The 17723-nt window shown below is 35.0% G+C and overlaps 1 protein-coding gene across 5 annotated transcripts in view; it reads left to right on the top strand.

The window, feature by feature from the left end:
* LOC143250714 (NADPH oxidase 4-like) overlaps positions 1-17723 on the top strand; it is a 55522-nt gene that overhangs the window by 12656 nt on the left and 25143 nt on the right. For 2 of the 5 annotated variants that reach the window (XM_076501639.1, XM_076501638.1), the window contains 4 exons: positions 6006-6101; positions 11891-12004; positions 12638-12722; positions 14500-14597. In XM_076501639.1, coding sequence (XP_076357754.1) covers positions 6006-6101; positions 11891-12004; positions 12638-12722; positions 14500-14597 — 393 coding nt within the window. Of the gene's footprint in view, positions 1-806; positions 973-4480; positions 4901-4979; positions 5117-6005; positions 6102-11890; positions 12005-12637; positions 12723-14499; positions 14598-17723 lie in introns of those variants that run through there. The other 3 variants (XM_076501641.1, XM_076501640.1, XM_076501642.1) reach the window with 3 other exon arrangements.

Raw genomic sequence — 17723 nt, 5'->3', positions numbered from 1 at the left:
ATATGTCGTTAACACTTTTTCAGTAGTCCTTCCCATTATCTACAGTGGACTTCAATGTGAACATGTGGACTGAAAGTCATTAACACCCATACTACTGATGATAAGTATATATAACATATTTTGGAAAGTTTACAAAACATTTTCTGCGCGATATTTTGAACTCCCAATGGCTATCTGTGGCAGTTCTTGACCTTTGTCAATCTAACGCAGTAACACCGTGAAGTTCACACGCAAGTACAGTTGGAAGGATTCCATTACGAACTAGAGGGGCATACAGCATATTCCTCCTTCACTCAGTATTGATCATATTCGGCTCACAAAATAATAGGAAAACGTATGGGCGTAACAAATGAACACGGACCATTTTTGGCAGAACAATGATAAATAATATTCTACACAAGTTCAATAAGTTTCATCAACATCCAGTCACCTTTAACTGAGTTGTAGAGCAAAGACTGTATGAAAAATCTTTCTCCATATTTGTTTATTCACGTGATTTGATCTTCGAGTTTCTATCGACTTTCTATCACTCAGTATTTCTTAAATAATGTCCAAATGTAATCACTTTGTACTGTTATTGTGAAATTATCGTCTAATATTCTGTAACTTGAAATGTCCAAGTATTAAAATGACTGTTCCGCTATCGTTTGTATCATTCTCTTGTAAATTGACTAATTGTCTACTGTTTGTGCTTGTTAAACCTTTTCTATTTATTAAATATTGACAACATAAGTTAGACCCGGAGCAACATTTTAAATTTTATTAAACAACTCATTTCGCATATCAGATGATTTTATTCCATTTAGAAACATGAACAAAAGTAGCAACGCAACAAGAACTTTGTCTGTGAATTAGAGCGATCCAGAACAATGTACATCTGAATCAGAAAACATTGGAATGTGTTGTAACTTTGTTTACAACTTGCTGACATTACGCTAAAAAATACCAGTTTTTAACTGTCGTCCTAAGAAGGTGAGTTTCTTCTCATTCATGTAAAGGGAGGTATGTTTTATAACTATAAAATATATACATATATATACATAGAGAGAGAGAGAGAGATAAATGAAATATATTTGAGTTACTACAGACATTTTTATGTCTACATGTATGTATAAGTTTAGTAAAGGTTTCAGAAGAGGGCGCACATATGCACTTAAATTCTAGAAAAACCAAATCTCTTAGTTTTCATAATTTTACAGTTGTGTCTTGATTCGAAATAAGCGAACTACATATAGCAAGAACTGATTATAAGAGTACATGAGATAGCTAGCCACTCCACATCTCTTGAGTAAGTGTCACCAGAATACATGGGGTCTAAAAGACACTACTAACCCACTCCCTGTCACACTAATAATTTTTGGAATCAGCCAGTGTAGTTTAAAACTTTTTCGGAAGAGCATGCCTCAGACTTCATCAAGTTGCCGCCCCCTCAAATAAAATCCTGAGTCAGCCCACGTAGCTGTTTTCATCCACAACATAATCGGGCTGTTGGACGAAACTAGCAAATGTATAGTAATAATATAGTTCTTGTCTTTTGAAAAATAACAGCTCAGCAGTGCATTTATACCACAAAAGACGACTGTCACGATAAAAAGAATCAATTCACTGAAGCAAAAATAAGACGGAAACATGTTTCTTGTTGCAGCTGTGATTAAGATTAAAGTGTGTTTCGAGTCTTCTCAGTTATGGTATTTTTTTCATATCGATATGACTACAAAATAATTTGTTTGACACCTGTTAACAGACTTCCCATTTATTTTAATATAAGCGAGATTAGAAGGTTTTAGCTTTTAAAGACTTATCTTTTTCTCCTTTCTTCGTCTGTTTATTTTGGACATTACGATGCGTTCTGCCCTTGACATTATGTTCTTCATAGATTATAGAACATCCAAACTTGTATATATAGTTAAGACACTCGAGAACAAGTGACGAAACGACATCAAGGTTGACACGTGTGACGTGAGAGACAGTTTGAAATTGTAGGCGGAAAATGTCAACCCATATCCAGAAGTTAAGCTAAGAATCCAGACTCTTATCTGCTATTCTCTGAAAATTAAATGTCCACATGTAAGAAAGATTCCCTTTTTTATGTCTCTTGTATTATAAATTTTTCTTGATACCAATTGACCCCTTTAGCAGAAAGCTATCTTCGCCTCCTGGTGTCAGACTGCAGTGCTTAAGAAAGTGATAGTAACTAAGTGATGGCTCATTACTTTTTGTCATCTTAAAGTGTTGTGTACAAGTTATATAAGGTATGAACGTACACTTCCATACAAACGAAAATCTTAATATTGTTTAAACAAAATTTATTTATGTCCTCAAACGAATATTTCAAGAGTATCTATACTATAAATATTTTTGTTTCCTGAACAATTTTTCAAACCCTTAAGAAAGATTTATTAAAGCAACTGCTAACTATAACGAAAATTACATGGAGTCCTGGGAAAATCGTGAAAGTTAAGGTGAATGGGATATTCGCTTGATTATTACAAATATAAACAACTTAGGATTTCACATAACACTGTCATTATTAATAACAGTAATTAAAGTGAAAATCTGCATACAGGTAGATGGACACTGTATTATACCAAGCTTTTTTAAATTACCAAAGTTATATTTTGTTTAACTTCTGTCTAATCGTGGGATAACGGCTGAGATAGATGAAATAAATAGTACGAAAATTTCGATCTACATTCAACTAAATCGTGTTTAATCATGTAGATGTAATTTATGAGACCTACTGATCAGAGATCTCGGACGGTAAATCCGAAGGTTCAAGGTTAACGTCCTGATGCCGGAAAAAGGTGTTCAGAACAATGGGGTCATGATTTCATTATGAGAGTCACACTGAGATCCCACTATTCATTAAGATAATAAAATCAAAATAACTTATGGTGGGTGGTGTTAACTGGTTGTCATTCCTCTAATCTACCACTGCAAAAATTAGGGAATATTTTGCGCAGATAGTCCTATTGTCGCTTTGCGTGAAATTTTAAAGCAAACACTGTAATTTTGTCTAGTATTTAATGGTATTTCAAACCTGTGAAAGTTAACAAATGCGAATACAGAGTCGGTCATTAATTCTTTTAAACAAAGAACTACGCAAGATAGATTTATAATGTATAACACTCTAAAAAGCCTGTTATAAGTTCAATTTGCAAACTGTTCCGTCTACTACCCATGACCTTCAAAGAAGTTTATAATTTCAAGGTGTTATGTTATGTGAGACAGTAAATAAAGGTGGTTCAAAACAGTGATCTCATGTTATCTCTCGTGCTGTAATTTTTATCCCATTTTTATATTTTCTAATAATGATCAGTATAGTTACATCAGCTTATATGTTAAATTTTACATTATGTTAAACTTAGCTTAATTAGAGCTAAGTATTTTAACATCTGCTAAGAAATCTCATAGAATATCGTTGATTCATCATTTTTATGTTTTTGTAACATGTTTATGCCTTTTTCATAGATTGAAGACATTACAAAAAATATTATTCATATAAGAAATATTGTTGATGCACTTGTAGTCTAGTGTAAGTAACCAGAAAGAACACACTCTACTGACTGCTCTACGAGTTCAAGTTTCTCTTCTGAACACTTAAGTTAGTAAAGCTATTACAGCACTTCAAACACTGTTAGAACCCTAAACTCGCCCTCTCTGCGCAGTAAATATAAACAGTTTTCTGTTGCGTAAATTGAAAGTCAATGTTATTAAATTGCTAATTCTCCGTGTTAACCAACTCTAATACATACATGTATGGAAAGTTAATTCTACTTTATAAACATGTTTTGCATATTATGCTAATACGGTAGCGTGACGTCGCAGGTGGCGTCACGAACGGCATATACAACACCTATACATATATGGTTCACAGCGAAATCCCGTCCACTTGAGAGACACTGTGGTTTTGGATAAGCTTAACGCTAGAGGGATATAAAATTCATTTTCAATACCTATCGTACAGGCAAATTGGGTAATATTAGCTTCTGGTAGAATCAGGCCCGGCATGGCCAAGCGTGTTAATCTGAGGGTTGCGGGTTCGCATCCACGTCGCGCCAAACATGCTCGCCCTTTCAGCCGTGGGGGCGTTATAGTGTTCGGTCAATCCCACTATTCGTTGGTAAACGAGTAGCCCAAGAGTTGGCGGTGAGTGGTGATGACTAGCTGCCTTCTCTCTAGTCTTACACTGCTAAATTAGGGACGGCTAGCACAGATAGCCCTCGAATAGCTTTGTGCGAAATTCAAAAACAAACAAATTAGTAGAATCATCGAACGTATTTCTCGAGTCAGATATTACAGAAGGAGTTGTAATTCTCATATGGGTTTACTTGTTTGTTTTTGAATATCGCGCAAAGCTACACGAGGGCTAGCTCAGCTAGTCATCACCACCCACCGCCAATTCTTGGGTTACTCTTTACCAACTAAAAGTGGTATTGACCGTAACATAACGCCCTGACTGCTGAAAGAGCGAGCATGTTTGGTGCGAAGGGGATTTGAACCCGCGACCCTCGGATTACAAGTCGAATGCCTTAACCACCTGTCACTGCCGGACCTATTCATAGGGGTGGAATTATTCCTTTGTTTGTTGTTGATATTCTAAAAAAACAAAAAACTTCTTAAGGTTTGCTTTGAATTACGCGCAAAGCTAAATGGGGGATATCTGTGCTAATGATCACTAATTTAGCATTGAAAGTCTAGAGGAAAGGCAACTAACTGTTACCCCCTGCTGCCAAATTTTGGGCTACTCTTTTACCAATGAATAGCAGGATTGAACGTCACACTACAAAGCCTCTACAGCCGAGAGAGAGAGCATGTGTGCTAGGTGCCAAAATAACGTATATATTATTCGGAATCGCAGCAATGGACATGCGAGCAAGTGCTTTTTATGATCGCTAAGGTAGGACAATGCACAATCTTAACTATATTTTCAATCTTGTACCACAATGATAGTGACTGTTATCGGTTTCAAATTTCGTGTATACTTCGCAAAAGTCAAAAGCAGTCGCCCTCTAACTGCTGTCTGACGAAAAAAGGAACTTGAACGTCTATCTTAGAAAACACCTACAGCTCAAAAGTTCAGAACGCAGTTTTACAGCAATGACTCACGAACTAGGTACCCTCGGTTTCACACTTTGAGTATGGTTAACATTTGTCCACATATAAATCTTGTGCATAATAAATATTTTACTCTGTTGCATTATTTTTTATTAGGTCTAATTTTGTGTTTTTACCATATGATAAACTTTGTCCTTATGTTTTAGTTTATTTCATCGGTAAGCGGATTTGGTGTCCGTTGGATAATTAATAGCTTTATTTTGACATATAGACGACATGCAAGAGAGCAGGAAATGCTTTAACCGTAGGCGGCGGAACATGTTTGAATTTGGGATGGGAGATCACTGATGACTGGGGGCACATTATTTGCTGTGCTAACCTTGTTGGATTCAAAATTGAAACAACTACTCTCTACGATGGTTGTGCATCGTCTGTATTCCTCATTCTAAGGGGCGCTTCACTAATTATATCCAATCTAATTTCGTAAAAACTACCAAATAAGCATAATTTCACAAAGTGATACAGGATGGCATGAGGAAGGTTATGAGGGGGGCTGGATCCCCATTTAATTTCATACTGATAGAATATTTGAAGACAATATGTTTTTTCTTTCAACGTTTGCACCTTTCTGTATTTTATTGCACTTTTCAATGTTTATTATGCTAAGAAAAAACATAGAAACACAATGTTCTATTATTTATTACAAACGAGTTTTTATTTCACACACTCAACGGACGAATATAAGGGAACAAAAGCTGAATGCTAGTTGGACATTGTCTTTTATAGGTCAGTTAGTAATTTGCTGCCAGTTGACCATTCAGATGGTTAATGGTAAGTTTTGAATGGCTAACTGGCCACAAACTTTTATTACCTTCAATAACAATGAATTTTGTAATTTCTGAGATCAATAGCTGTTATTAATAAATCTGTTTTTTTCGTTCCTACAGATACTCTGGATGTTACTGATGGCTGTCGTTTTCTGGAACACTTACTCTCACTATAAGTATGATCCTAAGTATTATTATTTGCGGGAAATGTTAGGGGTAAGTTTAAGATTTCTGTATGTTATCGTATCACTATATTATACACACTGTTGGTTTGTAATTTAGCAGAAAGGTTTCATAGAGATTATCTTTAGATAACTCAGGAGTTTCGTGTAACAGTTCGTTTCGATCGTCCTTCCAACACTGGACTAAAAATTAGAGATTACTATAACTGTATGTGCCATCACCTTATTTCAATTGGCCTGACATTGCCAAATAGGTAGTGAGCTTAACTAGCAATCTACGAGTTGCAGGTTCGAATCCCCATTACATCAAACATTCTTGTCCTTTCAGAAGTGGGGAGTTTTAATGTTATGGTCATTTCCATTATTGATTGGTAAAATAGTAGCCCAAGAATTGGTGATGGATGGTGATGACTAACTGCCTTCCATCTAATCTTTTACTGCTAAATTAGCTTTGTCTAAAATTAAAAAACAAAACATAAAGTTATTCCAGTCTTTGTAGAAACAATCGATAGCTGTGAAGAATCATTACTTACCGCTAGAAAATTGTGGAGGTTCTAAACTTGGAGCTCTATAGTTGTGGAAACTCAAAGCTTAAAACTCGATAAATAGGTAACTTTAGAACTTGAAACTATCAGGTCATCCCTTAAATAATGTCCGACTTTAGGTTCAGAAAAACAGAAAGGAATTCAAATGCTTTTAATATTATTTAAACAATAATGTATGATTCATTATTATTAATTACTTCCTGCCAACGATTCACAAGCTTCTGAATGTCACCACTGTAAAATTCTTGGGGCTTGGAGGACAAGAATGTAGAGAGGGTAGTTATGACATCTTCATGTATTCCAAATTATTTTCCATCAAGATAGTTCTGCAAACTTCGGAATAGATGATAATCAGATGGGATAAGGTCTGGAGAATAAGGAGGATGTGGAAGATTTTCCCAGTCTAGCTATTCAATCTTTGCACATGCGATCCTTGCTGTATGGAGCCGTACACTATCCTGATATAACACAACACCTTTATGATTGATCAAAGCAGGCTTCTGTTCTTTCAGTGCAACGTTCAAGCGCTCTAACTGTTGACAATAGAAGTCTGATGTAATCGCAACATTGAGTGGCAGCAACTCAAACTGGATCACTCCAACAATATCCCACCAAATGCTTAGAAAGATTTTCCTAGGTTGGAGGTCCATTATTGTCTATGTTTTAACCAGTTTCCATAGACTTAGCCATTGCCTGCGGCGCTTATCACTTTTATAAAATATCCATTTTATCTCCAGGCATTAACCCATCCAAAAAAGGTGAGTTACGCTCACGAGAGTGTAAAAAAGTGCAAATGTCCAGCCTTGCTCTAAGGTTAGCTTCTTTCAAATCATGGGGGACTTATTTTTCAAGTTTTGACACCTTTCCAAGCTGTTGCAGATAACGGTGAACTATTGAGTGGGTTGAACGAAGTTTTTGTGCTAATTCTTCAACTGTTACAGCAGCCAGCAGCAAGTCATCATTAAACTCAAAAAGACGACCTGAACGTGGCTCATCACTTAAGCTGTAGTCGCTTGATCTGAACTTTTAAAACCACCTTTGATATTTTCTTTTACTGAGAGACTACGCACCATAAACACCTTGATGTTTCATGTGGTTTCTATTGTACTATTGTTGTGTTTTTTTTTCAAATGTATAAAGCATTGTATGCCTAATGTGCTCCTCAGACACATCCATCTTCATAAGGGTTTATTTGATTAATGATCTGAAGAAGTAGATTTGGATTAATTTATTTTATTTGTCTGAACATTTTTAGTCATGTTCTACTACATATTTTATTTATTAAAGTCTTCTACAAAGAAAGAAATGATGATACGCTTTCTGTATTAAATATTTGGACATTACTTTTGGGATGACCTGATGGATAACTATATAGATAAAGAACTTGAGACAGGATAACTGATGGCTGTGGAAATTAAGAATTTGAACATTATTATTTTTGAAATGTCAGTTCTCGATGATAGATAATAGTGCAAATTCATTCACAACTTGGACCTCGTAGTTGAAGAAATTCAAAATTTGAGGCCTAATAGTTATGGAATCTCAGAACGTGAGGTTTGATAGTTGAGAAAATTTTGTACATGATGCTATATAGTTGTGGGAATTAGAACTTGAGGTTGGTTAATTGAAAGTTAGTATTTAAGAACAACTAGTTGTGGATGGTCAAGACTTAAGATTAAACAATATGGTGAAAATAGTTGTGAAAAGTTAATGGATGTAGCTGTCTAACTATTGGAGGTTAATGATTGTGAAAAATATCATATTAGGAGGTTGTAAAAGTTATGGCAAAGTCAATTTTCTGTGGAATACCAGTTTTCTAGAGTTTAGACAAGTTTATTGAAAAAAAATAGTGTTTCATAATGGTTGTTCATGGGAAGTTATGGTATTTGATATGTAAACCCTTGTTGTACTAATAACTGTTAACAACACATTCGTGATAATGAGTGGTTGATGAAACTACAAAACTACATATGTAAACCATTGCTGTATTAATGTTTACTAAACACACTCGTGATATGTCTTTATGGCACAAGAGGAGCTCAGGTCTCCAAGGTATAATTTATACTAACAAAATTCAAAACAACAAATTTTTAAACTTTATAATATAACTGAGTAAATATCTTCTTGATTAGGAGTTTGTAGGGGGCACAGGATAGCAAAGAGGAATACATTTGAAATACGATTCAGTAAAGTGTAATTTAGGAAATTACTTAATCAGTAGAGGATGCAAGATAGCTAGCAGGAGTAACCTAAAAATTCATTAAGATACAGCTCAGAGTTACCTAATAAATAGAGAACACAGGGTAGCAAAACAAAATAAACCGAATATAAAGTTTAACAACATGTAACAGGAAGTTACTTAGTTGACAACACAGATAGTAAAACAAAGCAAAATAAACATTAGGTGAGGTATATGTAGGAACAAGGGCAGTGATAAGGAGGAAATTTCTGGGGCTGAAGCTACCCCTAAATGTACCTCAGTCTCTCCTGTGACTCACCCCATACCCAACTGAAAGTGCTTACTGTTAAAGTTGGTTCATTCCCTAAATACTACAATATGTATGCTCACGAGATGTAGGTTGCAGCCCTCTAAATTACTTTCTAGCTCACCTCAACCTCCTCTGGATGTATAAGAGTCATTTAAAATTTAATAGTGACTGCAACGAGAGATACGAGATGGAGTGAACTGGAAAATCCAACATTATAAAAAAATGTAATATACAACCTCGCTGTCTAGCTTTTTCGATAAGGTCCTCAGAATACAGCGTATTTCAAATTTAATATACACTAAATACACTAAAAATATATATACATAATATACACTTAATGCAGTATTGACTTGTGGCTTCGTTGTGAAAAATATTTAATGAAGAATACTAAATTGGTACCTGATAATGCATGTAGTGGGTAGTTTGTACATAAATAGATTTATTTACAATAAGAAAAACCTTTTAGGTATACTTTTAGCAAATAAAATCTATTATTTGTCACAGTATCTTAAATTCCATGCATAATATGAATTAATATGCTCTAAATAACCATCCTATGCAACGTTTATGAGTACGAACAGTGTCTTAGTTTAGAGTTCCCTGTTACATACATTGTGATTTTTTGTTACCTTTGACCCTTAATTTTTTTTTTAAAGTCACAAATTCCAGGTCTGTCTGATTTATTATTTTGGGATTGTTTCAAAGTATCATTGTGTCAAGTCTAATTTGGATTGATGGAAGAATACAGGAACTGTAGGTCAAACAAACTGCCACTCTTATAACGCACTTTCAGCTGAAAGTGCGTGGCGTCTCTAAATAGCATATTGTTTGGAAGCCGAGATAATTAACTCACCAGCACAATACACTAGCCAATAGGCTACGTTCGGGCCGGTAGCGAGTGAGCTGATGATAAAATGAATACAAATGATAATGAAATTGCGAGACAAAGTGAATTAGCACACACTTGGGCATTTAGTGCATAAACACTACGGTAACCATAGTATACAAAACCACATATCGTTTCACGTAGTTACACCATTTGAACCAGTTAGCGAATAAATATAGCACTCAAAACCATGTGTCATGTCACCCAGTTACTCCATGTGAACCATTTAAAGTAAAAAATAGTACACCAAAACGTGTATATCATTGTAACGTTTCATTTCACCTACTTAAAGTATATGAACCATTTAAAGGAAGAAATAGTACATAAAAACATGTCCAACAGTGTAACACGTTATTTCATCATTCACGCCATCTGAGGCAGTATATTACGGTCACTTCATGTAAATGACCAAGAATGTAAAAAACGTTAACTTCCAACCTGACAAATGAAAATACAGAGCCCGCTATACACAACTGAGCACGTATAACAAAGCACGAAAATTGATTAGTGTTAACCAGTAATGGACTTGTATAGAAAACGAGTTCAGAAATACGCAAAATTTTTGATATCTTAGAATTAATATGATAAAGGGAAACATTTGGTATGAAAACCTTTACATGTATTAACATCTTTAATTGCTCAATAAGTTGTCTTTCTGTGGTCAAACAAATTAAAGTCTATAATGTTTATAAAAATCTATGTGTGAAATAGTGCTTCAGAGCAACTTATCAGCAGACTGGCATAACTTGGAAGTATTCTTCCAATGAAAATAACCATTCGTAGCATAATGACAAGCTAGAATCATTCAAGCGAGATGTTATCTTGGGCTTTGTCTTCAATAGAACTTCACTTTGTAAAAACTATATATTTTATTTAAATCATTGTTTTCTTAATGCTGTTGTTGTTTAAATTTGTTAGTATTTTGCCGTTTTATCTGTCGTTTATTGTTGTTTATTCCTCTAGAGAGGTTTTCTTTTGTTCTGTTTGTCTTTTCGCTGACTTATTATGAAATACGGTCCGGTATGGCCAGGTGGTTAAGGTACTCGACTCGTAATCCGAGGGTCGAGGGTTTGAATCCCCATCCCATCAAATATGCTCGCCCTTTCAGCCGTGGGGGCATTATATGTTATGGTTAATCCCACTATTCGTTGGTAAAAGAGTAACCCAAGTGTTGACGGTGGGTGGTGGTGACTAGCTGCCTTCTGTCCAGTCTTACACTGCCAAATTAGGGACGGCTAACACAGAAACACACCTTTGCGCGAAATTCAAAACAAACCAAACCATTATAAAAAAAAAAAGCCGAATAAATCACTGTAATCCATTACAAGGAAGTTTCTCAAAAACGGCTCTGACATCAAATGAAACAAGACCATCCACGATTCATCTTAAATTTACTTAAAGGCTACAGTTCGAATGGTTTTTAAATGAAAAGAGAAAATATGAAAACTGCTAATTACCAAAATTTGTTTTAATACACGTTGTGGGTACAAAAAGACTTCAAAGTTTGATAAATAGTGCATCATTGTAACACAATAAAAAATATCGAACCATCACAATTTCTTATTGTAGCCCACTATGATCAAAAAAATAATATATATATGTAGTCTTGTTGTTTTTATGTAAACTTATAGTAAAAAATATTATTCAGAATTAACCAGTTGATTTATATAAACTATTGATCTCCAAATGGGAATTAATTACTATCTCATAACATCAATAAAAAGTACTATTTTAAACCATAAACTCCTTGCAATGAGAAATGGCCCACACATACTAACATGGTATGTTCACTTAAGAATTTCAGTTAAGTTTTGTCATTTATTTGGATAAATGCCCACGTTTTCATGTAAAAGAATACTTTAAAGTTTTATTACACATGCCGACATTATTTTCCATGTACCAGTTGTCACTGTATCTGTCAAGAGGCACAGCATCCATGTTGAACATCAGTTGTTGTGTGGTGGTGCTACCTATGTGCAGAGGACTCGGTTATCTTCTGCTCTCGCTTGCTGGCAAGGTGAGTTACTGTTCCATGAAATAATAACACAAGAACTTCTGATTTTTTTTAAAGCAAAACAATGTTAGCTACTAATCAATAAAATTCATGTTATAATGATTAATAACTGTTTTATACATTATTTTTTATCACTTAAAACTAGATTGTATTACCTTTTTAGCATTTATTGGATTTATTTATTTCTTATTTAATTGTTACAGTTTTGTTTAACAGGCGGCTCTCTCAGCACAATATTCTTTTATTCTTAACTGGAAAGTTTCTGTAAAATTATATATTTAAGTGTGTTTACCACTTATGAAATTTCGGAATGACTTTAAGAATTTTCGGAATAAAAACGCTTCACGCTTTTCACCTAATTTCTAGACCCACTTTAGAAATTCAAGATGATATATATATTTTCAACCTAATTTCTAACCTTACTTTAAAAATTCCAGATGATTTACGTTTTCCATCCAATTTCTATTTTTTTTAAGACTTCAAGGCAATTTAAATTGTCCAACCACATTTCTAGTCTTATTTTAGTAAATCGAAAAAATTAAAGTTTTTGCAACTGACATTTTTAAGTATTTTGACTTCCAAGATACTTCGTTTTATCTTTCTGCGTTTCTAATTATCATATTTATTTTTAAATAGCATTCATGCTCCTTAATTCGTTGCTGGATCAACGAAAGTAAAAAAGTTCACATCATATGTGCTGTAACTATAGTGGTTGCATCAAGTAAGTTTAGGTTTTGTTTTCATTATTTTAATCTACAGAGATTTATTACGTTATTAAAACAATCTTATAGCGTCACAATGTTGTTAGTTCATGTCGCAACGTTCTGTCCTGCTTTATCTGACAATAAACCCACAATGTAGTTTTCATTATAAAAGGTTTCATTGTAAGACTGTAATGCCTAAAGCGTACAATTCCTTCCTGTGTGGTTTCTATAAGCTATTTAATGCACAAGGACGTCAGTTTCAAAAGTCCGATCGCATAGAAATCCATAGGCTCTGCATATGGAATAGCATGAACACCCATTTCTTTCTCCAGCCACGTGTTTGTTTTTGTTTGTTTGTTTATTTTTGGAATTTCCCACAAAGCTACTCGAGGGCTATCTGTGCTAGCCGTCCCTAATTTAGCAGTGTAAGACTAGAGGGAAGGCAGCTAGTCATCACCACCCACCGCCAACTCTTGGACTACTCTTTTACCAACGAATAGTGGGATTGACAGATACATTATAACGCTCCCATGGCTGAAAGGGCGAGCATGTTTAGCGCGACGCGGGCTTCCCAATACTAGTAAACAAAAAGGATATCCACATCTTGGGGATTCTACGTTCACGATCTGAATACATTTTTATGATCTGTGTGTGTTTTGATGTTTTTTTTATCAGAAAAGGTTTTAATGCGCCCTTCTAATAGATGACCAGTTTTTAGTGTGATTCTACAAAGCGCCAAACAGTGTAAATATGTAGTTCTAATACAATCTGTTCCACCGCGATATTATACCACTATGGTTGTTACGTGATTTGCTGACTTGCACATTTAAAAACATTTTGATATAACATATTAACCCATCTGTGGTAACTAACAAATGGGTTTCTCAGTTGTTGTTGTTTGTTTATACAATCTTATATTATACCATTTAAGTTAACAAATGTATCAAGGGAATTAATAATATCTTTTTTTCAGATAACAACATCGCACAACATAATAGAGAAGAATCTCCATGTAAAAATGTGACGCAAGTCGTGTACACAAGATGCTTCCAAGATTTATTAGTTTAATGGTCCAATGCAGAGACGTATCTTGGGCAATGGCACGCGGTGTCCGTGCCCCGATTCTATTTAAAAGTTCACTGAATCCCCAGTTGATATCTTAAAAGAGTAGAATATAAAACCATGATCTTGTGGAGGGGGGGCTATGGGCTTGAGTCCCAAATCCATTAATAACCTATCAAAACCTATAGGTACATATCTCAAGTAGGTGGAAAATGAAATTGATATTTACTCTATTCCATGTTTAGGTCATTTTGCCTGATGTAGTGCCTATAAGCTTTTGTACGATAAAACTTGAAATGGGCAATGGAAAACCATGTTTTTCGTACAGTGAATGGCTTATGGAAAGCAAGCAGGGAGGGTGAATTTGCTGGGAGCATGACAAAGCCGTTTACTATGGGAAATGTGCTTCAGGGCTATTGTCAAGAAGTAGAGTGATAAAATAGAGCATGATTGCATACGGCAACATACCCTGAAGTGACGTTTATTTTATTTTTATTTAAGCACAAGTTTACGTAATGTAATGAGCTATCTATGCTCTGTCAAACACTGTCGACCAGACGTGACAAAATGAACTGTAATGATGTGGTTTAATGTACCCAACCGTTGTATCAATATCTTCACAATATTTGTATTAACTATTGTTTACAGCAACATGTTTACTGTGTTTAATCACACATATCTTTATTTCTTTGTGCAGAATATTAAATTTTATTCTTTTGTGCTTATTTTTAGTCCTCCATTCTGTCTCGCACGTGATTAACGCTCAGAACTTCTCTCATCATTATAACTATCATTTCAAGGATGTGAATGTGGCCAGTTTTTGTGGAGAGGTAAGATTAGGACTTACTGGAGAAACGTTAATATTTTTTGCAACGGTTTTAAAAATATTAATTTAGCGGACAAAATTAGTTCAACTAGCATAGTAACAATTGTTTTAGAAGGCACATTGGTTGACTAATGTAAGTATGCTATTTTTTTACATTAAAAATGAATGAATAGAACATAGATAACATTATATGTGACTAGATCGACTAATGTAAAGAATGTGTTGTTGGAGAACCTACAAGTGATTGTTTACTTTAGAAAATATTAATATAATTGCCCATAAGTTCCTGTGCCTATCCGGCGACTGCCCGTGACCGCTTTTGAACACTGCTAACAAATCGACACAAGTTGATGATTTTATTCGAAATACACTAAGAAATCAGTGGGAAAAACGGGTCATACGATACCTCTGGTGGCGTCTCTAAACCGTCTAGACGCACCCGGGGCAGGAAACATACACACACGTTTTTACGTCTGTTACAGCTTTCATAGTTCGTGAATTTCACCAAAGCCGGAAAGGCCTAATAAACATAAGATGGAAACGCGATATGCAGACATAATATGTGCTTTAAAGATACATACATACACACACACACACGCACACATGTTGTTTTGTATATATACAGTTTCAGCTTGATCAGGTGGTCCAGGAAGTCATTGAGATTCCTTATTGTAGTTGTTTTATTTATTTTACCTATGTAATATGTAATGTCTATTTCTTCCAAGAGAATATTGCAGTAACATATAGCACCGAGGTTAAAAGGATAGACACTGTAATATCCTTTGCTGACCGTGTTGACATTAGCTGAGTGATGTAAGAGAACAAAAGTCACCGAGTGACGCTGTCGCGTATACAAAGAGAGCGAGTTTACTTGTTAAAGATCGTTGAATAACGACTTCCTTGAAGATAACCATTTGCTTCGACGAAAGTCTAATCCGAGAGAAAAAAAAAACTGTGGTACCAAGAACACACACTAATAAAACTGACTATAATTCCTTCTCTGCAAATTCGCTCACGATACTATACAAATAGCTTATTTATTTACTTGTATTTGTCTGGTCTCGTTATTTCACACTTAAAGTCAAGTTGTCAAAGACTGAGGATTCCCTTTTTTTCTTGATTGAATCTGCTGTTATTAGTGAAATTACTCATCGGGAAATTCGTTTTATCTGAACATTCCACACAACGATACTATTATTAGAAAACTAATAAACGGTTTGACAATTATGGACATGATAACAGCATATTTTTAATAACTAAGTCACGGACACCGCATGGGAAGTATTTAGTACGACTGGAAACTTAAACTAAAGTTTATTGGTTTTGTGTGTGTGTGTGTGTTTCTTCATAGGAGTCGAACGTATTACTGTTATTACAACTAGAGTATATGTTATTTAACATTAGACGTTTCGACCATATCATTCTGAATAATTTGTTTTTACTAAGGTTTAAATGGTAATCTCTGGTGTCAAAACTGTCAGTTGAACAAAGTAATTATAGTGTGAAATATTTACCAACCACAGGGCCTGCTATCGGCGTAAATGGCGCGTGTCCCCGCACAGGACGTCCACCCCAAGGAGTGCCAAAATTGACATCGACACTGCTATTAAGTGTTCTCGTCATTTTACAGGGGGGGGCACCGAATAAATAGCTTGCACAAGCCTTAATCTCTATAACCGTCTCTGATCAACCATACCACTGAAAGTATGTTTGAATTACGTTCTAAAAATTGTTATATCCGTCCATATGGTAATTATTTACATTCGATTAAACACACAACTACATTTAATGAAAATATTATTTGTTTACATGAATTTCTCTGAGTTACTGGGTTATCGAATAAGAGTTATAATCGATCATGTAAAAGCCTTTCTTTAATTTTCTCTTCTTCAGACGAGTTTTAAAGGGGCGTAGGTCCTGGGGGAGATGGGTTGGATACATTCCCCTTCATTTTAGGTGGGGGTTTGGTGCATACAATCATCCCCCTCCTACAGTTTGGTCTGTTGAATTGTTTTATTGCATCACAGGCCTACAAATTGTGTGTTTGTTCTTGTGATTCTCGTGTTCTTACCAATCGAATTATATAATTAGGCCTAGATGTAGACTTTTTCAGTAGCTGAAATGTACATCTTTAATATAGGCGTGCTTCTAAGCTTTTCGATCTAAGCGATAGTTCATAAGTATCAGTCAGTAGGCCTAAGTATACATGCAAGTATCGTGGCAACAAGATTAATCTGTGACTGCATGTTTACAGCTTTCAGGTTCACGTAATCAGAGATTACCAATTTGCAAAATGAACAGTCCACATAAGCGGTTGTAAAAATCATCACCCCCCCCCCATCGGGTGTAAAAAAGTCTTCACCCCTGACTTTTTGATAACAATATTCTATAAGGTTTCATTGTCCCGTTCCAATAAGTAAATAATAAGCAACGATACGACTGAGCACTCTTCATTTTTCATTCCGGATGAAACTCAACTTCATAGTAAATTAATATGTAGCCAAAAGGAAATCTAAAAACAAACAAAGAAAATAAGTGCAAGGGTACATAAAGTGTAGCATATCAAGATATAAATACAAGTTGAAAGGGAATACATCAGAACTTCGATAATGCACAGACAGGGCTGGTACAAAGTACGTTTTTCTGTATATATATATATTTTTTTATTTATAGGAACTAAAACTGGCTCTGACTATTTCTTTAGTGTTAACTTTGAGCGTTTGTGCCAGTTCGTTTAACCGATAAACAAATGAACAAGCTTTGAAATCAAATTCGCATTTTACCGCATTTCCTGTTTTTGTCCTGTATTTCCTTGTATTTACCAACTAACATAGCTGTATGCCCTTTGGTTTTATTACCGTCAATATTATCATTTCCAAACTTGGTTTGGTTTGTTTTGTATTTCGCTCAAAGCTATCCGTCCCTAATTTAGCAGTGTAATGCTAGAGGGAAGGCAGTTAATCATCAACACCCACCACCAACGCTTGAGTTACTCTTTTACCAATGAACAGTGGGATTGACTGTAACATTATAACGCTCCCACGGCTGAAAAGGAGATCATGTTTGGTTGTGACGGGGATTTAACCCACGACCCTCAGATTACGAGTCGTGTACCCTAACCACCTGTTCA

Source organism: Tachypleus tridentatus, chromosome 5 (assembly GCF_004210375.1).
Source record: "Tachypleus tridentatus isolate NWPU-2018 chromosome 5, ASM421037v1, whole genome shotgun sequence".
NCBI lineage: Eukaryota > Metazoa > Arthropoda > Merostomata > Xiphosura > Limulidae > Tachypleus > Tachypleus tridentatus.
This window is presented reverse-complemented; position numbering and strand designations above follow the sequence as displayed.